The sequence below is a fragment of the Mauremys reevesii genome, linkage group 18 (assembly GCF_016161935.1).
Source record: "Mauremys reevesii isolate NIE-2019 linkage group 18, ASM1616193v1, whole genome shotgun sequence".
NCBI classification, from domain to species: Eukaryota; Metazoa; Chordata; order Testudines; family Geoemydidae; genus Mauremys; species Mauremys reevesii.
In genome coordinates, this window is record NC_052640.1 from 3,767,886 (window position 1) to 3,791,775 (window position 23,890).

At 47.3% G+C, this 23,890-nt stretch overlaps 1 protein-coding gene across 5 annotated transcripts in view; it reads right to left on the reverse strand.

Annotated features, from left to right (window-relative positions):
- UBE3B (ubiquitin protein ligase E3B) overlaps nucleotides 1-23,890 on the reverse strand; it is a 34,725-nt gene that overhangs the window by 3,877 nt on the left and 6,958 nt on the right. For all 5 annotated transcript variants that reach the window (XR_005589489.1, XM_039504760.1, XM_039504762.1 and 2 more), the window contains 18 exons: nucleotides 23,768-23,850; nucleotides 22,571-22,676; nucleotides 20,944-21,064; nucleotides 19,252-19,429; nucleotides 18,860-19,029; nucleotides 17,904-18,071; nucleotides 16,118-16,289; nucleotides 15,165-15,283; nucleotides 14,706-14,820; nucleotides 14,201-14,300; nucleotides 12,604-12,723; nucleotides 8,479-8,655; nucleotides 8,249-8,359; nucleotides 6,327-6,464; nucleotides 5,458-5,523; nucleotides 2,944-3,002; nucleotides 982-1,164; nucleotides 408-519 (listed from right to left, as the gene is read on the reverse strand). Coding sequence is in view for 4 of the 5 variants with exons in the window: in XM_039504760.1 (XP_039360694.1) it covers nucleotides 408-519; nucleotides 982-1,164; nucleotides 2,944-3,002; nucleotides 5,458-5,523; nucleotides 6,327-6,464; nucleotides 8,249-8,359; nucleotides 8,479-8,655; nucleotides 12,604-12,723; nucleotides 14,201-14,300; nucleotides 14,706-14,820; nucleotides 15,165-15,283; nucleotides 16,118-16,289; nucleotides 17,904-18,071; nucleotides 18,860-19,029; nucleotides 19,252-19,429; nucleotides 20,944-21,064; nucleotides 22,571-22,676; nucleotides 23,768-23,850 (2,298 nt within the window). In the remaining variant the exon portion in view is untranslated. The remainder of the gene's footprint in view (nucleotides 1-407; nucleotides 520-981; nucleotides 1,165-2,943; nucleotides 3,003-5,457; nucleotides 5,524-6,326; nucleotides 6,465-8,248; nucleotides 8,360-8,478; nucleotides 8,656-12,603; nucleotides 12,724-14,200; nucleotides 14,301-14,705; nucleotides 14,821-15,164; nucleotides 15,284-16,117; nucleotides 16,290-17,903; nucleotides 18,072-18,859; nucleotides 19,030-19,251; nucleotides 19,430-20,943; nucleotides 21,065-22,570; nucleotides 22,677-23,767; nucleotides 23,851-23,890) is intronic.

The window sequence follows — 23,890 nt, forward strand, 5'->3', positions numbered from 1 at the left end:
GTGTCAGAACTCCAGGGCTCAGGCCTTTCATTGCTCTCTCTGCCACTCAGGCCATGTCTACACTTACTGGGAGATGGCCTGCAAGTGATGCAGCGGGTGTCGATATAGCAAGTCTAATGAAGATCTGCTCTATCGACAGCAGAGCACTCTCCAGCTGACTCCGGTACTCCACCCGTACGAGAAGAGTAAGGGAAGTCGACAGGAGAGCATCTCTATTCCCATAACTGGAGTAGCGTAACTTAAGTCGACTTACCGCAGTCGTGTAGACAAGGCCCCAGGAGAAGGGGTTTATGAGCACAAAGAGCAGTTTTGCTTGTCTAGATGATAATGGAAAGATGACCAGCACCCCCACTACAAGGCGCCAGGTCGGGTGCACTCTACCAGGAGGGGAGCTAGGAGACATTTACCTTTAGAAACATCGCTCTCTCCTCGGGGCTGAAGTCATTGGCTAGGATGTCCCAGAGCCAGATAATGACCCTGTGACTCCCATGGAAGCCGCCATAATACACAGTGTGTTTCCTGAGGAAGGACAGAATGCAACATGCTTACGCTTCACTGCACCAAACAAATCACAGCTTCCTGCTTAATGAATGGCTGCATCTCGCTCTAGACAGAGCTTAAATCCACAGCTTAATCACAAAGGGGGCTTGAATTGCTAGCGTTCCCTGAAGCCTACATCCACCATTTACTGCAAACTTCTTCAAAAGCATTGGAGAGGATAGAATGAAAGTCTCTCTAATCCTACGGTCCTGTACTGGCTCCTGGGAAAGACTCTTCCCTTGCTCTATTTGCTAGTACTTCCTCCCGTCGTCTCTGAAATGACATCCATCCAGTTTGTCCCTCGCCTTTTAATTTGAAGAAGTTATTAAAAGGCTGGAATGGAGCTAATTTCCATGCACCAAACCTCAGAATAACATTGCTCTCTAACAGCATAACTGGCCTGTTGGATAGCAGAACCAGGTGACTGAATCGCTCACTTACTTTAAGTCCTCTAGGTCAATTTCAGCATTGTCACCAGATATGAGCCGCTGTAACTCAGGTGCAGAAAACATCCGAATCCATTCGGGCTTAATTATCGACCTGAAGCCGCTAATGAGCGCAGCCGTCTGACTTTTTATCTGCGTGTGCATCCGAAAATGAGCCATGAGATGGATGTAGCTGATTCTGTCCAAGGTAAGGAGGAAGGAAATCAGAGGCGCCAAGCAGCTGAGAACACCCAGCACACTAGCACTGGCCTGGCACTTTTCTAGTTTACAATGCACTGCTTAAAAGGAACGCGGGACCTGATCCAGGGCTCACTGAAGTCGATGGAAAGACTCATGACCTTTGACTTCAATGGGTGGTCGGTCAGGTTCCTGGAGCACATTTCACTCCTATGGGCGAGCAGGCACGCAAAGACGGAGACTTCTACCAACTCAGCTTTTGTGCAGAACTCTCCACAATATTTTCAGCCAAATGACTGACACCCAAAATCATTTAATCCGTGTGTCTGTGCAAACCCTGCAGAAGCAGGTATTTGTTAGGTTCTACAGCAGCTGTTTTCCCCATCCTGTCAGGGTCTAACAGCCCCTCTCAACACTGACACAGGGCTTTCAATAATGCTGAGCACTTACAATATGCACATGGTCAAAGCACTGGCCATAGATCATCTAGTTGCTGTTGAACAGCTCCTTAGAACGACTGGGTTTATTTTTCATAAAAACAATTTTCCTCCAAGCATTGTAGATGCCACAAGAGACTCATAAGACAAATATAGCCTGCTTTGGAGAGCCCTCATCTGGAGTCCAAGGGATCCAGATTTAGCAATATCTTGAAACAGAAGTTTTCCGAGATGCAGTAGTTAGTGAAAGGGGGGAGGGGGGTCTATCTGAACCCACCAGAACCACAATCTCTGCAGATATCCATCCAGCCAGCTATTTTACTTACATTCCCTCCCCCGCCCACATTAGACACCAACCCTCCTAACCTGGCTACCTTTCTAACCCAAGCTAACTCAACGACTATGACAAGAACAGTTCTGGATTGCCTCCACTATTGCATTTTTTTTTTTTCCAGTTTTCTTTCCCCAGCTGCCTCTGTGTGTTTGTTCAAAATTACGTGCGTAGTGAGCAGAGTGACACACAGGACTTTCGACTTTCTTCCTGACCAGCCTTCTGACAAGCAAAAAGATATTCCTTTCAAATGGGAACTCGCTGATCTGATCTCAGAGGAAGATAAAGATTGGGGACACTCAATTGTAAAGTGCAGCTGAGTCTTCAGGTTGAACACAGCCCCGACTTGCTGTTACAAAGAGCACGCTGCAGATTAAGAGTTTAGACACACATCTGCATAATAGAGATTTAATCGGTGAAGGGGGATGGGGATTGGGGAACAAAAGAGCTGGAGGGGGGCTTGGTTTTTAGGCTTTCACAGCTGACGTTTATGATAACTATCTAAAGCTGGTTATCTGTGAAAATAGCTCCAGGGCTCTGGTCTCCTCCGATTTCCTGTGTCTAAGCACCACTGTCTACTGCATTTGAATTCATCACTGTGTCTTCTGAAGAACAGCGTTGTATACAACTGCCATATGCTATCATTCTGAGAGAATCTGCCTGCTCCAAGGTGTCTTTGAGCATCTGTGCCCTCTGTGCTCAAGACCGTGTGCCTGAATTGCTTTGAATCCATCTGTCTGTATCTATAACCATCAGTAAATCCCTACGAATATCACGGACTGTTTGCCTTTGACCTCAGAAGTGCTGTTTCAAAAAGTAAATTGTCAATTCTTATTTTGCAAATCGAATTGAATACAATTTCTGCCGATGAAGTGTAACCAGTAAATTCTATTAAGATATTTATGGGCGCTTTCTACTCCAATCCATCTCAATCTATTCCAGATGCAAGCCCAAGGAACCAGAATGAAGTATTTTACAGCGATGACCGTACAAATCTAATTGCCATACTTACTTATTTTCATTGGTAACAGGAATGGTCTTCCCTCCAGGAATAAGTTCATGGCAAACGAGCTGAGGGAAGAAATCATTATATTGCTAATTACTGCCTAAAACTTCACTGGACGGAGAAGCCTTTCAGAAGCTGGGACGTACCATAAAACATTAGGATTTAAATGTTAAACAATAATCCCGTTTCTACTCCCAATCGGCATTTCATTTCAATACGAGCACAGCACCTGAACAGTAGGGAATTTGCCGATGGAGCCAGCTTGTCACCTTTCCTCCATTACCATCTACCATGAGCATTCCATACAAAACACATTCAAAGAACCGTAAGGTGAAAAGCGAAGCCATCAAAAGCCAGGAAATGGGCCAGCTTAATTCTGTCTCCTTCCAGTCCAGTCTGTAATCATGATCACAAATTCTTCTGCAGGTCCCTCCTCTCATTCAGGCCCTGATCCAAAACCCAGGGAAGCTAATAAACAGACTCCCAATGAGTTTGATGGGCTTTGGATTGGGCCCTCAAGGCACAGGATGAAAAGGGTTCCATGACCAAGGCTGCCAGTCAGCATTTTTTTACCGTCCATAGTCACTGCATGGTCCAATGCCTGGTTTACCACACACCGGGCAGAGGACAAAAGAGGGACACTCCTCTCTCGTTAGGCCCATCACCGTAGCATCTGGGAGCTTCACATACTCTAAAGAATTTATCTTGGCCACACCCCTGGGAGGTAGGGAAGTATTATTCCTATAGTACAGATGGGGAATGCAGGCAGAGAGTGAATAAGGGACTTGCCCAATGTCACACCGGGAGCGTGGCAAAAGGAAAGAATCAGATCCTCCTGGCTCCCAGCCCAGGGCTTTAACTTCAAGAACATTGTCCCTCTTCCAGCAGACACCAGTCTCATTCACAACACATCACACAACGGCAGAGAACGAGGCAAAGATGCTCAGGACCCCAGATGGATTCATGAAACACACTGCCTTGTTCTCTGTCCAACGTGCAAAATGAATGAGGCCTGGGTCCGGTGGAAAAAAACATGGTAAAAGATCATGCAATAAAACTTTACTATAATGCGTTCAAACAAAGGGGCAGAGTTAAGGTTAAGGTTGTTGTTTCTGACTTCCAAATACTTTACTTTGCAACCTTAGGTTCATTTAATGTAGGGATTTTGTATGGCATTTCCTATTTTTTAAAATAAGAAAAAACAAATTAAACAATTAAATCAGGTTTAAATATTTGCTAGGCAGCAGCAGAGCACTCTGTACTATGCAACAGGAACACAGGGCCTCCTGCCATGCACACCTTTCCATAGCAGGTGGAAGGAACAGCGCCCACCTCCTTCCGCATGCACCCATCTACCTCCTCTCATACCAAAGGAGCAAGACTGCTTTGCAGTCCTGCTTCCTCTCCATTCCCCTTCACTAATCTTAGGGCAAGGCAAAGTATTGTCAATGAATGTTACTAAGCTAAACACGGCGGGCAGCATCACTGCACCACTGGCAGTCCAGTAAGAAGCCGCATTACAAAATCCAGTGCACAGGTTCAAAGTCATAAAAAAAAACCCAAAACTTGTAACAACTGATATTATAACCAGTTTTCAACAAACCACCAAACGGCATAGGTGCAACCTAGTGACCACCATCTCCCTGCCAAATTTCAACTTTCCACCAAAAACTTGCTAAATAAAAAAGTATACAAAGGAAAAAGTCTCTCTTTTTCCACTCGCTTGTTTCTTCGAACTGGGGAAATCCTTCTGGATCACACTTTCCAAATAATTCACTTTCAGACCAGGAACAAGCCTGCCATATTTCAGCCATAAAAGTACCAGGCTAACAAATTTAGAAGCAACTGAAAGTGACTCCTTTGGAGTATCTGCATCACAGGTCTGAAACGGCCTGTAAGAATCCAAAGGAGAAGTATAACAGAATAAAGTGCACCTCATGTCATCAAGCTGCTATGCAAACAAAACTTGGAAAAAGTGGTTGATTCTAAACAACCACAGACACCTCTTGGAAAAACACTGAGAATATTCCATGTAGAGTGTATTCTGCCAGCAGGTCAGCATGCACATGGGTTTCCTTCCTCTGTACTGCACAAGACACTATCAGTAAAATAAGAACATAATTCCTCAGGAGCCAGTCTGACCCACACTGAGGAATGCCTGAATTCATAATCCTCTATTTGGGGGACCAGAGGATTTCCCACAGTAATGGACAGTGATGTGTTTGGATCACCAGAACTGGTTCCAATTGAAACCTCTCCCTGGAAACATCAGACAGGCAGGATGAACACACCAGGTGAGCTGGAGTCACTCACTCAGGAGAGCTGCTAGAAATTTACAACCAAAGGCTTGAAATCTCCTATCCCAGTCACCAAGGAAACAGGCAGCCTGGGCACAGAAGCCTGCTTGTAACTCTGAGCAGGTCTGAGGAAATTAATAGAAAGAAAGAGAGAGAGAGAGAGGGGAGCAGAAAGGAGGCTAAATATGAAGGGGAAACTAGCACAAAGACATGTATGGCCTACCTGACCCATCACATCTTCGTCATAGGAGAGCGTTAAGCCCAAGTCGCTGATATCTCCATCGTAGCGCTAATGGAATGACAGAGGGGATGACCGGGGGTCAATGCACAATCACTGAGAACAGCAGCTTAGCACTTACAGACCACTCCCCTGGAAGGGATCCTCGCAGGTGCTCTACACTGAGGCAGAGACTGTCTCAAGGTAACAGAGGGCGTCAGCGTATGAGCTGGGACTAGAAGGCAGGAATTCCTGGCTCCCAATCCTGTGTTTAGATCACTAGAGCACCTTCCCCTCCCTGCTTTACATGGAGCAAGAAAACCCATACCCTCCACTGCCACCTACTTTTAGACTCAACATTCACTCCTACAAGCGCAAGTATTTTCATAGCTAACATGAGCATTGGCTCACAGGAAGGGGGCATTTATTAGACACTGCAAGCCTAATATTTCTAACAGCAGCCAGACAGAGAAATACCTCTTCTGAACACAGGAGGAACCAAGTGTTTTCTTGTCTGTGGACATTATTAATACCCAGCTCCTATATAGTGCTGCTCATTCACAGATCTCAATATGCTTTACAAAGGAAGTCACTCATCATCCCCAGTTTACTGACGGGGAAACTGAGGCACAGAGCAGGGCTGTGACTTGCCCAAGGTCACCCAGCAGGCTGTGGCAGAACTGGGAACAGAATGCAGCTCTCCCAAGTCCCAGTCCAGGGCTCTAGCCATTAGGACACACTACCTCATTTAAAAGGGCTTTTGGAATTAACCTGGCAGGCAAAAAGTTTACATCCACCCCTGCTGGCATCACCATTTAGACCTCTGAGAAGCACGTTACAGTCAAGTGGGGATGTGGGGAACATATTGCACAAACCTTAATCGAGGTGAGGTTTTTGTAGAACTCAGAGTCCAGAGAGGGAAGTTCATCCACAGAGCTGTAGAAGCTACTGTGACGGTGCCCAAGCAGCTGACTCAAGAAGAAGGAAGCAAAGGGAACATCCACAACTATCCCCTGCAATTAACAGGAGAAAGAAGATGTGAGCACCCCACTTGCACTAGCTCTGTGCAACGTCTCGAGTCGCCAGTCCTCCAGGACAAACGGCAAGCTTCTGGCTTGTACACAGGCACAAAGTACAGCTGGCCACCCAAACAGCTCACATCCTCTTCAGAGACCCATCACTTTGCAGCCCCTTCCCTAAGGGGTATCTCTGGGATTTGGATCATCTCCTCATGGGGGGAAGGTCACGTTCTGCCTCTCTATAAGCTCCTGGCATGGGAAGTTCTCAGAACACTTTACAAATATTAACGAACCCTCAACAGCAGCCCCTTGTGATAAGCAGCAGAGACTGCCCTACTTTCCAGGTCAGGAAGTGAGCAGGGAAGCACCATGCTGATGGTGAGCCAGTGAGACTCCGGTGTAGAAGGGAAGAGAACCCAGGAATCCTGACTCCCACTGCCTTGCTCTGAACCCTGGCCTGGATACACTACTCCAAGCATGGATACAGATTCAGAGAAGCTCTGCTCACACCAAAGCCGCTTCTCAAGCAGGTTATGGGGACTTCTCTATGAGTAGAGTGGCTAGAGACCACCAGCCCCATGGGATGTACCTATTCCTATTCCTCCCCACACCTATGAGCTCCTGGAGGACATGAATCCATCCTGTTCAAAGAGATGGCACTGTGGGTATGGAGATAACGGATGGCTACAACGGATGTGTTGGCATTAATGCAGCGGCTTGAGCCGTTGCCACCTCACCGTGCACAGAAATGAAGAGCGTCAGAGCAGTGCGTGTGCAGAGGGGCGAGAGACCAGGACATGGCTAAGTGCTCTTCTAGAGCGGCAGACCTTAGAAGTGGCTTGCACCAGTCATCTAACCCTTCCCTCAGCGCCCAGCAATCACCTCCCATCTAGTCCCACGTCATTTAGGTGCTTCCACCACTTCGTTTGGGAGATGATTCATTCTCCTTATATTTAGCTCAAGTTGTCTCTTTAATTCCACCTCTTGGCGTTCACTTTCACTTTTAAACACACTCGCTTTTGGAAGTTAGAAAGCAAAATTTGTTTCCCTCATGGCTCCATCCTTTTCCAGCTGGCAAACACCATGGTCTGGCCTGTCTTTGGAAAGCAGTGCCACATTACCACTCCTCGGCAGTAGATCCACCAGCAGCAGCAACAGTGGCAGCAGAGGGAGCCCACGTACTCTGACTCTAGCCATTTCTTTTTTGTTTTGTAGCTACAGAGTGAATTTTTCAGTTGGATATTTAGGCATATTTCACCTACTCACCCCCTTGCCATTGCAGGGGCCTCGGGCACTGGTGGCACCAGACTCCCCTGATCTCTGCCTGGGGCACACAACAGTTCAGAGTCCCTTGAAGACTAACATGCCTTGGTTTAACTAAAGTCATTGGGCTCAATCTCGGGGTACCTGGGTGAAATCCAATGGCCTGAGACATATGGGAGGTCGGATCTCCTGGTCTCCTCTGGCTCTAAACTGCACGAAGCAAGGCCATCAAAGCTGGCATTTTCAAAGGAGGTCAAGGGAGCTGAATGTCAGTAGGATTTGGGCACCTAATTCCCTTTGAGAGTCCCAGCCCAACAGGTCTATTGCAAGACAGCATTACTCGTACACGTCATTCCTCTAGGTCATTCTGCCCTCCTCACCCTGCCACAGCACACCAACAGAACGCAATGCCCTCCTACAGTTTGCCTGCACATCCCCAGGGCTGGGACGAGGTGTGTGTGAGCAACGCTACCCCAAAGTGGGAGACAGCCACGTGCTGGCCTCCTTCGGCTTACCTCATACACAGCCTTCCCGAGCATTTCTCCCACAAACTCAAAGAGCTGGAGATAGTTCTCGTGGATGTAGGATGTCGGAGATGGATACAGCCTCTCGTCACCGCTGGTCGTCTACACAAACAAAATGATGAGACAAGACATCAGAACTGTGAACAACCAGAGCCAGTTTTCACTCGTCATTTCAGACTGGGGAGTGCTCAGAGCCTATTTCTACAGCTCAGCATCAGTACCTTAAAGAGGTTGAGCGCAGGGTCAAACACCTTCTTTATGATCTCCTCCAAGAACTCTTTGAAAACACCATCTTGATCGATACCAGCCTCATCGACACCCAGGTCATTCACAAACTTCACTCGGATAACTCCCTTCATGAGGTTCTGGGTCAGCGGCCTTAGTTGTTCGTAGCCATCCTGCCCAGGTGAGAATTGCCACACATTAGCCATGCAGAAGGACACACACGTCTTCACAAACATGGGATATAAATGGTATACCGGCATGTTACGTGGGAGTTCACATTCACAAAGACAGTGACAAACTCTTGTGTTAATGCCACAGATTTGGGGTCAGAAAAGCAACGTGCTAAGTTTCCTGAACATATTGTTTCATACAAAGACTGGACATCACCACATCCAGGATTCCTGGGAAGAAATCTGCCTTCTCTTTGAAGCAGCATTTCAGGCCTGGTCTACACTACGACTTTAGGTCGAATTTAGCAGCGTTACCTCGATTTAACCCTGGACCCATCCACACGATGAAGCCCTTTTTTTCGACTTAAAGGGCTCTTTAAAATCCATTTCTTTACTCCACCTCTGTCGAGGGGATTAGCGCTGAAATCAGCCTTCCCAGGTCAAATTTGGGGTAGTGGGACGCAATTCGATGGGATTGGCCTCCAGGAGCTATCCTAGAGTGCTCCATTGTGACCGCTCTGGACAGCGCTCTCAACTCAGATGCACTGGCCAGGTAGACAGGAAAAGGCCCACGAACTTTTGAATTTCACTTCCTGTTTGGCCAGCGTGGCGAGCTGATCAGCACAGGTGACCATGCAGAGCTCATCAGCATGATGTGCACATTGCCAGGGCACATTGCCTGGCCCGTACTTTGTGAGAAGTCTATGACCATGTCTATGTCCTCATCACTCTTGTCACCGCGCTGCCATCGCCTCCTCACCTGGTTTTGCATAAAAGAATTGTCTGCCGTTGCTCTGACGGAGGGAGGGGCGACTGACGACATGGCTTACAGGGAATTAAAATCAAAAGGGGTGGCTTTGCATCAAGGAGAAACACAAACAACTGTCACACAGAATGGCCCCCTCAAGGACTGAACTCAAAACCCTGGGTTTAGCAGGCCGTTGATTTCACAAAACAAATCGGGTCAATTTCTTGTTTTGATCCACTCCATCTATCTTTTACATCTTAGGCTGGCAGCAGACGGTGCAGTACGACTGCTAGCTATCGTCATCTCCTGGGTGCTCGGCAGAAGATGCTGCATTACAATTGCTAGCCATCGGCATCTCCTGGCTGCTCGCCAGAAGACAGTGCAGTACGATTGCTAGCCATCATCATCTCCTGGGTGCTCGGCAGAACATCGTGCAGTACGATTGCTAGCCATCGTCTTCTCCTGGGTGCTCAGCAGAAGATAGGAATGACCTGGCTGAGTCACTCCCATGTCTGCCCAGGCGCCTCTAACTGACCTCACCGAGGTCGGCTAAAAGAGCACCCAGGAATATGACGACGATGGCTACCAATCGTAATGCACCGCCTGCTGCCAAAAGGCAATGAGCTGCTGCTGTGTAGCAATGCAGTCCCACATCTGCCAGCACCCAGGAGACGTACGGTGACGCTGAGCAGAGCGGGCTCCATGCTTGCCGTGGTATGGCATCTGCCCAGATAACCCAGGAAAAAAGGCACAAAATGATTGTCTGCCATTGCTTTCATGGAGGGAAGGAGGGAGAGGGGGGCCTGACGACATGTACCCAAAACTACCCGCGACACTGCTTTTCCCCCCCATCAGGCTTTGGGATCTCAACCCAGAATTCCAATGGGCAGTGGAGACTGCAGGAACTGTGGGATAGCTACCCACAGTGCAACGCTCCGGATGTCGACGCTAGCCTCAGTACTGTGGACACAGTCCGCCGACTTAAGGCACTTAGAGCATTTTGTGTGGGGACACACACAAATCGACTGTATAAAAATGATTTCTGAAAAACTGACTTCTATAAATTCAACCTAATTTCGTAGTGTAGACATACCCTCAGAGATGGGACAACTCATTGTGTGGAAAGGGAAACCACCACAGTTAGTGCATTATGGTGTATATCTACAATTACAGCTGTACACAGCCCACACTAGTTACCTATAGAGCATTTACCTATAGAGGCAACAAGAGGGTAAAGGGACAAAGGAATAAAGCAGGAGACAAGAGAACTGACATGATTATTCAGCAGCTATGCTAAAACTCTTGTTTGACAAATGCGGAGAGCTTTTTTAGTGTAGCACAGCATCAATTACACGTTATCTTATTGTCCATGTGCTCGCTAACAGACAAATAAGAGACTTGTGCCTTAGAGAAGACAGCAAATCCTACAGTTAGTGAGATTCTAGTACAAATGTGAATTCAAGGGAGCATGAAGTAAAGAACCAAAGCAACTGAGTGGGACCAATTGGTCTTGTATGCACGCCCTAGGCCCCTCCCTCCGGGCCTCTGCTCCAGCACATGAGAACATGGCACATTTGAACAGACCCTGACTCAGGGGAGATAAACGTGGGGACACAGCTGAGTCAGTAATAAATATGTGAGAAAATCGCAATTGAAATTGGTTAAAAAAAAAAAAAAAAAAAATCTGTTGGATGAGGCGATCCCGAGCCAAGTGCTCCATCTGTTACTGCAGGTGAAGGCAAGAGATACCGCCCACCCCAGAATCTAGCAGGTTCCGCTGACCCCCATGCCCCAAAGCGGGTATGCGCTGCTGCCTGACTACGCAGGCACGTTTGCTCTCTAGCAGCGATCGGAGTTTGACATCGAGCTGCAAGCCCATCACTCTGCACTGGATCACTCAGCAAGGAGCAGTGCGTGTACAGAACACAGATGGATGTCAAGTCCCAGGGTCTGATCAAGGCAGACAAGGGAAACTTTCACAGTTTGTTACGGTTTAGTGGAAAAACGGGCAGCACTACCAGAGTCTCCACTGGGGAAGGAAGAGTTTTTGGTGCCTAAAAGAGCTTTCTACATATGATGCATCCATGCCAGCAGAGAATGAGCCCTAATCTATTTAAAATGGAAATGAGCATAAACAATGCTGATTCCACCTTTCAATCCTTTCAGCTTCTGTGAGTTGTACAAAGCATGTGTCTGGGACGCAGTACAGCCTTGGCCTGAGCTCACCATTTCACCCATGGCTGGATATTCTGAGGCACTTATTAGTTAACCTTCAACCCAGTAAGGAACAGGATGCCCCACGCTAGATTCCATCCTATCAAACACTAGGGCGACCAGATGAGAGAGAGAAAATATCAGGACACAGGGGAGAGGAGCGAGTGCTGCCGGCAGAGCGAAATATCAGGACGAACACCTAAATATCGGGACGTCTGGTCACCCTATCAAACACACACAGCACCAGCCAGCCCAGAGCCTAGCCTCGTCAGCACCTAGATGAAGAGCAGCTGGCTAAGCGAACCCACGCAAGTCTGAGGTGCTGCTGAGAGGACAGAGGAAGCACTTTGAAGAACTTGCCTCCTCCCCCCAGCATCTGATTGCTACGTCAGCCCGCGGCATTGGGACTCCCCACTACTACTGGATGCCCAAACACCTAGGGTGGCAAAATACGTCCACTCCCATTGGCAACTGGCCAGAAAGTGGTGCTCTACCAGGCCCAGACCCAGGCAAGGTGATCCACGCATTCAGGAATCTCCCCACTCAGTCACTGCAGCTCTTCATACCTAGAATGAGCTCCATGCTCACGCCCTTCCCCGACTGTTACAGTAGGAGGCTCAGGAGTGCACGGAACAGAACTTCCCAGGAGCAGGGCCTAGGCAGTGGAACTCTCAGCCACAAGAACGATCAGGAACCTGACTGCGATCAGAACTGGATACCAACTCATTCCTTGGCCTTAGCTGTCCCTTCAAACACAGGCAGGCACAACACAAACACACTCAGAATGCTCCTGCAGGCTGGCAAAGAACAGACAGACAGACACTGTTGCTATTTCTATTGTTAAACATGTCCAGATGCGATGGCAAGGGCCCCACAGAGGTACCTCAATCAAGACCCGGGCAAGCACTGAACCACACACTCACAGCACAGTCACCAACAAAACCAGGTTTCTGGCTGGCAGATTTGCTTCTGAGGGCCGAGCCACTCACCTCCAGCATGCGTGAGCGGCGGATAGTTATGTGTGTGACGTGAGGTGATGCAGAGCTTGTTTCAACCAGCCCAAGCTTCTCCTTCTCCTTCGTCACCATGTTTCGGAAAAGAAGAACCCTCTAAAATAAATAAATAAATCCAAGAGAGACCAACAGCGTCAGGGTAATAAATCTCCGCACTGCACCTCGTGAAAGTTACACATGCTGCTCACCCACCTGGATGGATATTCAGTACTAGACAAAGACAAACGGAGCAGATAAATACTGTTGCTTTCACAACCATCTGCAGTGCAAAGGGGGAAAAATTAGCTAAAGAAAATTATACCCAGGCCTGAATCCTACTTGCCCTACTCATGTGAGCAGACCCACTGAAGTCAGCAACACCTACCCACATAAGGCGAGTGGGATCTAGCCCATGATACCTTTTTTGACATTACGCCCCATATAATTAAGCGACAACCTTCTGTGTTTTATTCAGGAAGGTTCCCACTTAGTGTACGTAACGGCTGCGCAGAGAAAAGCCCTCCCTTGAATGCCAGATCCAGCGTGATGCAGTCTAGAAAGGGACAGCTTGGTAGGCCTGCATATACCCTGCCCATTGGGCTGACTCCTGCAGCCAAATGGGGCATTGCTGCCAGCTTGAATCAGCAGGGATGAAGGACCTTCCTTCACAAACAAGACCCTCTCTAATGGGAAAGAAGAGACGTTTAACACAATGGAGCTACAGTGGATGCTGGTTATTAGCGATCCTGATATTGACAAATTTTGGTTATTAACAACATTTTGCTGAGAACTGATCCCATTCCACTGACTTTAATGTTAATGGGATTTGGATATTAGCAACTGTCATGCCTCTAACCGACACCTTCCTTTTTCTTGCTGTGAAGCCTCGAGGGCCCCCGGCTCCCCCAGTTGCAGTGAAAAGCCCCAGCTGCAGGCATGTTTGCAGGGCTGCAACTAGGGAAAGCAGCCCCTGGATATGCAGAGCTTGGCCCGAGCTGCAGCTGGGGCTTTGCTGGGGGCTCTCCCTGTGCTCTCTGGGCTGCACCCTACCCTGGCACATCCCAGAGCCCCCAATCCCATGGAGAGCCCCGTCCATGGGCAGGCTTGTGTGAGTGCAGCCAGGGAAGGAAGCACTGGGATGTGCCAAGCCTGGGCTCCCGGTGCCAGGGCAGGGAGCAGCACAGAGAGTGCAGGGAGAAATACCATACAGCCCTGTGGGCCCCCCAGCACCTTCACTCCCCGGGCAAAGCCTCAGCATCCAGGCTGCAGCCTTGCCCTCCCCTCCCACTCTGCAGCACTGGGATTCCTGCATTACCTCCTGTCGGGCAGCCAGTCCCTGGCCACGGGCTGCCCCACGCTGCTGTTTCAGGCATGGGCCTTTTGTCTATGGCCAACTTTTGGTTACTAGCAAGTTTTTGCTGGGAAATGAGAGATTGCTAATAAGCTGCATCCCCTGTATTTTTAAATGGTGTGTGAATTCAGCACTGGAAAACCTTGGAGACTCAAGTCCCTTTCATTCACCCACGGGATGGGCAGTAGCAACCACTCTCCTGGCGTACAGCACTCAAAGCCCTCCTGCCCAGGTCTCACTCACGTTCTTATGGGGGATGACATGCGGGATGTACTGCAAGAGCAGCTGAGCTCGCTTCTTGTCTTTGTCCAGCTCTTGGAAGAGCACACTGGGTTTGAGGTCCCTGAAAAAGCAAGACACGTATTCAGAGCTCCCTGAGAAACACACAGAGAAAACAGGGCTTCGCAAAATCAGTGGGGATCACATTTTTAAAAGCACCTAAGAGATTTAGGAGCTTAAATCTCTTCTGAAAATGGGACGTAGGTGCTTTTGAAATGTGTACCCTGTACAAGTGATCCTGAGAATAATCGCTCTACAGAAGAGAGGGAAGCGCCATCACCAGGGACTTTAAATTAAACAAGGTAAACGGAGCATAGGGAAGAACCCTGGCAGGGGGCTGGCAGAGAGGAACAACAAGGAAGTTCCATGTCTAACAAAGTGACAGTGTCCAAAATGGTCAAGACAAGAGCCGCTGTGCTGAGAAAGCCAAACGATCGTACACGGCCCAGCACGAGGATCCAGCACTCACTTCCGCAACCAGTGGTCCTCAGGAGCAAAGCGCCGGCGGCAGTCTCTTTCATACAAGATCATCAGCCAGCCATGAACAGAATGGAACAACTCCAGCGTCTCTCCTTTGGCATTCTCTACAAGACAAACACGGAAGCAGCGTTCAGGGCCTCCTATATACTAGTGGCCGACACGAAGCAGAGAGCCGCTCCTTTCCCCAGCACAAACAAAGGGGGCTAAGCGTTCTCCACTTCCACTGGCTTTAGGGGAATTAAAGGGTCTCAGCCTCTCTCACAAGAAGTGCCCAACATCTGCCAGGATCCAGGCTTGAATCCCTCGGCCCTAAGAATTTGTAACACTTTCTGTGCACAGCATTCAAGTCATACTAGCAAACTGGCTGAAGCCTCTGGATGAATCGATTCACTACTACTTTTTAAAATAATTATCATGGTCCCCTCAATGAAGCTGCTGACACGCTTACCCACAATTCCATCCCAGATCATCTTAAACACAAAGGAATTCAGGAAAGAGGAGATGGTAACTAGCTCTTCCAATTTGAATGAGATCTGTTCTTCATAGACTTCAATTTCGTCGAGAATTCTGGAAGAGGAAAACACAGGTTGGCTATTTCCCTTTTGAGAGGGCTTGCAGAGCGTGCATTTTGCCTGGCACAGCTAGTGGGAGTTCTCATTTCCTGTGACGACTAAAGCAGGAGCTAAACCCCTAAACCAACAGTATGTATTTACTGATTCTGATCAATGTCTGAGTTTAACATAAGACAGCACAAAAAGTCTGAGAAATAAACTACACCCAGTGCAGTATCGCATTTAGAACATAAGAATGGCCATACTGGGCAAGAACAAAGGTCCATCCAGACCAGTATCCCATCTACTGACAGTGATCAATGCCAGGTGTCCCAGAGGGAGTGAACCTCTCCCTGCCATCCATCTCCACCTTCTGACAATTTAAAGGGCTTTTTACTCGTAGATTGCAAAGCACTTGAACAAGGTGGGTAAGTAGAATTATCTTCATTTTACAGATGGGAAGACTTTCTAGGCAAGGAGGTGGCACAGCGTCACATAGCGAGTGGGCAGTGGAGCTGGGAATAGTCCCAGGTATACAGGCTCCCGGTGGAGTGACCTGCCAGCCAGCCAATGCCCCTTCTTACAGCATGATATGTACCTTTGAAGAATTTGTCCTGTGTTAAGACACAGCTGTTGCACACAAGCATTAAGAAAAATTATTCCTAGAGCACCCATTGCTGTAATACCTAGTTACCTCTCCTGTCACATGTCCATCCCTTACACAACATGCTTGCATTTTAGTTATTTATATGTAATTACAGCAGCATTTCGGCTCTTTACCCTGGCACTCAAAGAACATTCGATCTGTATATTTGAATTCCGTAGGAAGAGCCATCTGCTAGTAACCTACGTGATAAGGTGTCGAGAACAGTCACAAAACAGCATCAGCATAGCCAGCAGCCTCTTGGATTCCTCTGTGTCATTGTTCAGGCATTCCAAGAAGAGTTTTAATCCGCCCTGGGGTCCCAGCTCACAGATAAATGCCCACAATTTGGGCAACAGGTCATCAAGATAAGTGAGGCCTACAGGAGGGAAAACAGAAGAAAGCAAGCCTTAATGCAGCTCTTTTCCCTGCATGCAGGGGAAGATGAATATGACCTGTTGCAGATAACCGTTTATTTTGCAAAACTATCTGCTGGTGAAGAGGAAAGTCACACAGTGGTCATGGGCGCAATTCACGTGAACAAGTATTCTACAATCACAATGAGACCAGAAGGAAGCCTCTTAGCTAGCTAATAATACTTTGCACACCTACAGCACCTTTCAGTTCAAGATTTCACAGCACTGCACAAGCATCAGTTAATGAAGCCTCTTGTGATGCAGTCATTATGATCCCCATTGTACAGACCAGGAAGCAAGGCACGAAGGGCAAGGTCATGCAAGTTGCTCAAGGTTGCACAGAGTCAACGGCAGAGCCAGGAACAGAATCCAGGAGTCTGGACTCCCAGTTTCCTGTCCTTGCCACTAGACCAGTGATGGCTTACCTCCTCCTCCCTCCTTTCTAGTAAGAGGGATCATTTGTTCTTAATATAACCTAAGATCCCTGTAAAGTGCTTGGCTGGGTGGCCGCCCAGCAGGCTACCAAGTGTCCCTCCTCCCACTGCTGTGTGCTGCCCCTGCCCTCTGCCTTAGAGCTGCTCCCAGGAGCCTCCTGCTTACTGTGCAGAGTGTGTGTGCGTGTGTGTGCGCGCTCTGATGTCAAGGTGTCCCCCTCCCTCCGTCCCATACCCCATCTCCACAGAGCAGGGGAGAAGACACACAACAGGGCTTAGGACAGAGGGAGCTTGCTGGCAGCTGCTGCTGTGTCTGAACTTGCTGATCTACTTAAAAGGGCAGCATACTGAAAGTGGGGTCAGGGTACTGAAAGGGAGAACGCGCGTCTCTCTGTCACACACCCACACGCTGTGTGTCTCTGTCTCACACACACACACACACATTCACACACAGTCTTTCACACTCACCTCCCAACACATACTTGTATTGTTGTTACTTCTTGATACTTCTTTCAAAGTGTGTTATTTTAGTTTTTTGACTGGTCTATGCATTTCATAATTTTTATTTCTCTTTTGCACTTAAATTTAATTCTTTGAGTAGTGAGTTCTAAAATGCCTAACCTGTACTGCCTGGAGTAATTATCCCTATAGTAACTTTTTAAAAAAATATACATTATATCTAGGTTTTTGGTTTCTACTGGTGGTGCACATCTGCACATTACCTCGATATTATGCCCATAACAAAATTCATTCCACACATAGATGGAAAAAATTAGAGGGAACACGGAATATAACGGAAGCATCCAACGGGCTCACCACATAAAGACTGGTATTACTGGGTATTACTCAAAGACACTGGGCCAGATTCAGTCAATAAGAAGTGAGCAGGCTTCAATGGAGCAGAACTTGCTTTCATTTGTATTCTAGAGAGCTAACATTTGATAAAGCAGTGATGAATGCTATTGATCAGACGTATGATCCAGGATAGAACAAGCTTTGCATCCAGCTGGTCAATAAACAGCCCTGTGTAGTACAACTACCAGCAGAGTCAAAGGAATCAGTGAGAGGCACAAATTTAGATCTTTAGAAGATTCCTCCCCAATTTTAAAAGGTGCTTTGAAGAAAAGACAAAAACCAACTGACCTGTGAGTATCTGCAGCCGGATCTGCGTCAGAGTCGTCAGCGTGGTTTGGTACAGCACACAGATGCTGCAAACCTTCTGCACCTCTGCTGAATCCACCCGCTTGCCTCCAACTGGCTTGAGGATGTTGCGAACAGAGGCAGACTTCTGAAAGGCTCGCTTGAAAAGATCTGGTGGGAGATGAAGGGAGACACATGCACATGGGTCTTGGAGACTGAGACATTCATCACCAGGTGAAGTCTTATCCTGGGTCACTGTGCAGCCCCATAACAATGGGGGTTTTAGTAAGGACAGTAACCGATTGAGTGGGTCATGCCACAGAACTGCAGATTTCAGTGAATTCCCCATGGCAGAATGCTTTATAGGAACATTCTCCATTCCATAAACACCAAGCCGTTCTCTGGTGACACGGAGATCATTCACAAGTTATTCTCTAGTTTCAAACGTTATCCAAATGTAATAGGAGTCACTAGTTGTGCTAGAATATCTAGTGCATATCTACAGTAGACTGAGTCAGCACAGTTATAGGGGGCTAGAGCAAGAGACTAGAACCTAGAAATTCCAGAGCTATAATCCAGGCTCTGCCAATGATTCCTTGTGAGACCATGGGGACGTCACTTAACCTTGCTGTGCCACAGTTTCCACCTGTGAAGCTGGGATACTATCCAACCACTGTAAGGTAAAGAGACCCCCAGTAACAGACTGTGTGGTAAGGATTACATCATGCTTTTCATCTTCAAACCACTTGAGAAACAATTCAAACCCTGCTTGGAAACAGGCAAGCGTCCCCAAGATATGTGACTTGCCAACATCACAGAGTAATCAGACCCCAGGAAGAACTTGCCTCTAGCTAGGTAATAGCAGGTGCTGCAAAAAACTGCTCAAAGCCTTTGACTAAAGGGAAGAAAGTCAAAGAGAGAAGACACAGAGCCCAGGCCCTGGCCCGTACTGAACTGACTTTTCATAGGAAGGCTGTTCTGGGGGGAAGCAGTTTGCCCCGACGGATAAGTCGGATCCTGAGTCTCCACCAGCTTCTTGCTGAGAACGTCACTGAAGAGGATGCGAATTAGGTGGACTCCCCAGAGATGCTGCAACTGCTTTGTGAGCAGAGGCATGGACTCATTTAACCTAGAAGAAAAGTCAGGGGCGAGGGAGAGAAAGAGAGAGACAGGTTGTAACAGTGGCTTTATCGCATCTAACAAGCTGCATATGAATGCAGTGTCAAGGTTGCACAATTAAAATAGAATTCAGGAGTTATGGTGGCCACACTGTCCATCCTAACAGTGACAGAAGGTACTGCATGTGTAACCTGGCCAAGTCATAAATCTCAAGAGTTACATGCTCACTTACCCATAATCCACAGTCTGGGAGAACCAGCCAAGGACAGGGTGCCAGTGCGTGAGGTTGGATTTCTTTTGCGACACATACTTCTGGCAGTACGAGAGCATGTGGATAAGCACACTCACAAAGTGAGCAGTCTCGTCCTCTAGCACTTTGTCATTCAAGGAGCCCAGATAAATGAGGTTACCTGAAAAAGAACCAGCAGCAGCCCTTTGAAGAGGAGCGACATTTGTATGAGAATTACTATGACACCTTTACTGGAGACAGAAGGGGGTTGAGATCAGTCTCTCTCCACCACCTCTCCACTCCCCACCAGTGCAGGGCCGTACCCCACCCGTCTGCTCCCCAGTGCTCCAGCCAGTCAGTTCATAATCCCTCCTTGTTTATTTGTTAACGCTACACTGACTCAGTGCCTTCAGCAGGAAAGGGTAACTAAAAACCATGAGTATGGGCTGCATCCTGCTCCCACTGAATTCAGTGGCAAAATTCCCCATTGACTTTGATGTTAACTTTGGAGAATCACTGAGGTCCTATGTCTTGAAACGAATTGGGGGACTGAATGGGCTGGAGAAACCAGGCCGAATTCAGGTCTAGCATCAGCAGGTTCAAGTAACAGTGAGAGTAATTAACCATTGGAACAATTTTCCAAAGGTTGTGATGGATTCTCCATAACTGACCCTTTTTAAATCAAGACTGGATGGTTTTCTAAAAGATCTGCTCTGGGAATCCTTTTGGGGGAGCTCTATGGCCATACATAAGAGATCCGTCTAGACAACCACAATGGACCCTTCTGGCCTTGGAATCCATAACAATTTTCAAAGTCAATGACTCTCAGTGAATACAGTGTTTTCACTGACACTGCCCTCACTCACACTGGGTTTGGATTAAGCCTGAAGAACCATTCCTTAAAGAGATTCAGATCCAATTCAGTTGTCCAGTGACCAAAATTTGTCTCTTCTTCTCTGATGGTTGTTCACCGACTCTTTTCAGAGCCGTCCCTGGTTTCAGCACAGTTTCCAGCACACACTTCCCACACCAAGGTGATGCTCTGTGCTAGCGCAGGACATCCTCCCATAGCCATCTCATTTGCTTCCCGCCAACACTTCATGCGCAGCAGTATATGAAATAGAGAGCTCCTAACAGTAGCCAGGAGGCCGTTCACGAATTACAACAGTTCCTCTGACTATTTCCACAAAGCTGATGTGAACTCAGCAAGTTGCAGTAGCATATCAACGTAGGCAGGTAATTTCGTGTTTGCTGTATCAGTGTCTAACTGGAAAGCAAGCTGAGGTTATGATTTCCTGTTAGATCAAAACACCACATCTGTAGGCAGGGGTCTCTTTTTGAACCGCCCTCCTCTGTTTCGTGGGTCTCTTAGCACGACCCTCTACATTCACTTAGTCCTGCCTCAGCGCAGGGGGCTGAACTGGTTGACCTCTTGATGTCCCTCCCAGCCCTACATTTCTATACCTTACATTAAACCTGAAGTTAAGTGTCCTTCCAAACACATTTGACGCAAGCTATTTTAGAAACCACCCAAATGGTTGTTTCAGAAAAGGTTAGACTTTAAAATCCAGAGTCCTTGACCCCAAGAGAGGAATTCAGATTTCACTCCCACAGGGCCCTCTCCTCAAAGCAAAGAAGGACTCTTAAATTTCTCCTCTGATGTGGAACATGCTCAGATTCCGGACACATGCTTACCCAGTAAACAAAGAGTATGGCTTCCTTCTAAACACACGCAGACATCTCGGCATTGAGCCTCACGACTTAAAAATAAGATGAATTTGCGGAAAAGGTCATGGGATTCTAGCACTGCGAGGCGCTGAAAGACAGAATTGTTTTTAAATGATTGTGAAGTTGCAAATTAAACTAACAGAGCATCACACAAAAGCCACCAGACCTGATACCTCATCAGCGATTCAGGGTGTTTGTTCATTCTTGTGAGCAATCACTGCGTTCAGGGGCTGCACAGGCTTCATGCCAAAGAATTACTCTAAAGAAGAGATCTCACAAGAAGATCACAGGCACGTGGGGGGGCCTGCCACAAGGGAGATCTGCAGGTGAACTGGGCATATTCTAACCAGTCACAAAGATAACCTTCACCTGTCCTGAGTCTATGGCAGTTAAAAACGCCTGCATTCCCTGGAATTCACCAGCATTCGGCCCATGCTGTGAAAGGGAGCAGACAAACCACATGGTATTAGTGGGCAGTATATCACGGCTCAGTGAAGATCCTGCTCTATGTGATAGATGATTTTGCATCTCTTTGTTCATTCGCTCCCCTGTCAGAAATCACCATGGGGATGGAAGGACAAGGACACAAAAAAATAAAATGTCCAGCCTAAAAACAAAGAGAAGCAGAGTAGCCTCAGATCACACACACACAGCTGAATACGTTAAGTAATAATTTACACCCAAAACTGTGCCACTTGCAGTTTCTCTAAACCATAGAGATGTCCAGAGTTGAGCGGATAAATCTCCATAACAATGTCCTATTCATTTGCATGCCCAGCTGAGCGGGGAGGAGGCTCTGCATTTATCAGCTGTTGCCACAGTATCTTATCTGGTAAGAAATGTGCACAGCACTCTAAATACCAACGCAAAGCAAACCACTCTAACGGCTACTAAAACAAAGACTCAAACCAGTTTTGAAAAACCAGCACAAACAACATTCCGGCTTGCTGCTATTTAATATTTCTCTGATGGGAGGGCCTAGCAGTACCATGAGGTGTGGTGGCTGAGTGGCTAAGGTGCATAACTACAATCAGGAAGGTCGTGGGCTCAAGTCTTGTTCGATCTCACACCAAAAGGCCACCTCCAGTTCACCCAGCTGCAGAATGGGTACCTGATCCATCCGGTTAAGGCTGTCAAGGTGGTTGGATGTGATGCTGGCCATGTCACACCCTTGTGTACCACAGGCTATGAAATGATGTGCCTTAAGGGCATCAGCCCAATTAGCCATTGGCATGGTGGGAAGATTGACAAAAGGCTCCAATAGAAATCATGGCTTGGGTGTGCTAGGCACTCTGTAAGAGTCTCTGTCCCAAAGAGTACATGGTATACACACAAAAAGACATTTTACAAATGGGGAAACTGAGGCATGAAACAATTAAGTCAGCTTCCACAGCATTAGAAACCCAGGCTATGAAGGATGGGGAAGGAACATGTGTTTCCATTAGAAAAGGGTTACATTTTACTGTCAACTTTTAAGAGGCTGATCCAACTCTTTACTCGCCATTATTTGTAACTGTAGAGTCGCTGATGACTAATTACAGCATATTTGATATGCCAAAGGGCTCAGGATTCTGTGATGGAGTAGCCCACGTACCTCAGGTGTTAGGGTAGCAAGGTGAGTCACGATAGCAGGCACTGACATGATATGGATCAGGAATGATCTCAAGAGATTGTCAGAAAACTGAGCAGCAATCACAGGGCTGAAGAGAGAGAGAAAAAAAAAATACGTCAAACCTCACACTTTGTGTTTCCTAAGAAATGCAGCCTATCTATCAGAGAGTTTCAGAACTGGCTGCTGCTTCTGTTCTCATTACCGAGGTCAGTTTAAAAAGAATCAGCCCCCTATGGCTTCTGCTATCATGGCGATTTAACAACATCCATCATGACCCCAGGGAATCAAAGAAAGCCAGAGGCAGGAGGCAACATGGAGTCTTATTCCATAATACACAGCACCTCCCATGTTAGCGTTTATGGAGCTCTTTAGAGACTAGATTAAACCTCACAACACTCCCGTGAAGTAGATAAATAAATAGTTCCCATTTACTCAGGAAAAGCTTAAGTGACTGATTCAAAACCAGTTTGAGTCTGGGGCAGGGTGAGAAATCACTCTACCCTTGCTGGAATGATCATCAGAAAATCAGACCTGAGCCTGTCCCATGATCCCAGAAATGACACTTATGGAAGGAAACCGGTTCAGAGTTCGCTCATGAAAGTCTTTAGGGATGCTACTTGGGCACCGTGGTCTGACACCAAGTGAATTTCCCGTGAAGAGATCTGGGCTTTGCAGATCTGAGTTTGGATTGTGCCTGGACTTTATTTTGAAACGTAGGGGGGTGTTTCTAGCTAGTCCCTCTTTGGGTACACAATTTACACATGCAAATTGAACTGCGAGCACAGATCTGATCATCTGCACCTCTACCTGACATGCATCCATAATTATGTAGTTAGAGGCGCACTGGCAGTTCATTGTGAGATGCGAATCACACTTGCAGAAAGAAGGCCCGTTCCTTCAGACTATTTACCCAACACAGAGAAATACAGCATTCCAAGTTTAACCCCACAACTGATCTTTACAGCTGATTTATAAACACTTGATTTTAGGGGTACAGAGTAGGAAAAAAAATCAAGCTCTCCACCTAAATTAGCATCATGCACTAATACACTAATACTAACTCACAGACAGATACAAAGAGAGAAACACAATGAGAAACTGGCAGGGCAAGAGGTCTTCAGACAGACACTGAAAGCAGCTTTGGCTACATATCACCCCAAGCGGCTTTTGCTGCCTTACCGCAATGCAAGAGAAAAGACTGCAGTTAAAGTGCCTTTGGACAGGGATGGTCTGGATCTTGCCAAGCCATTTGTTAGCAAAATCTGAAAAGAAAATTGAAACTCTTGTTAGAGAAAGAATCCA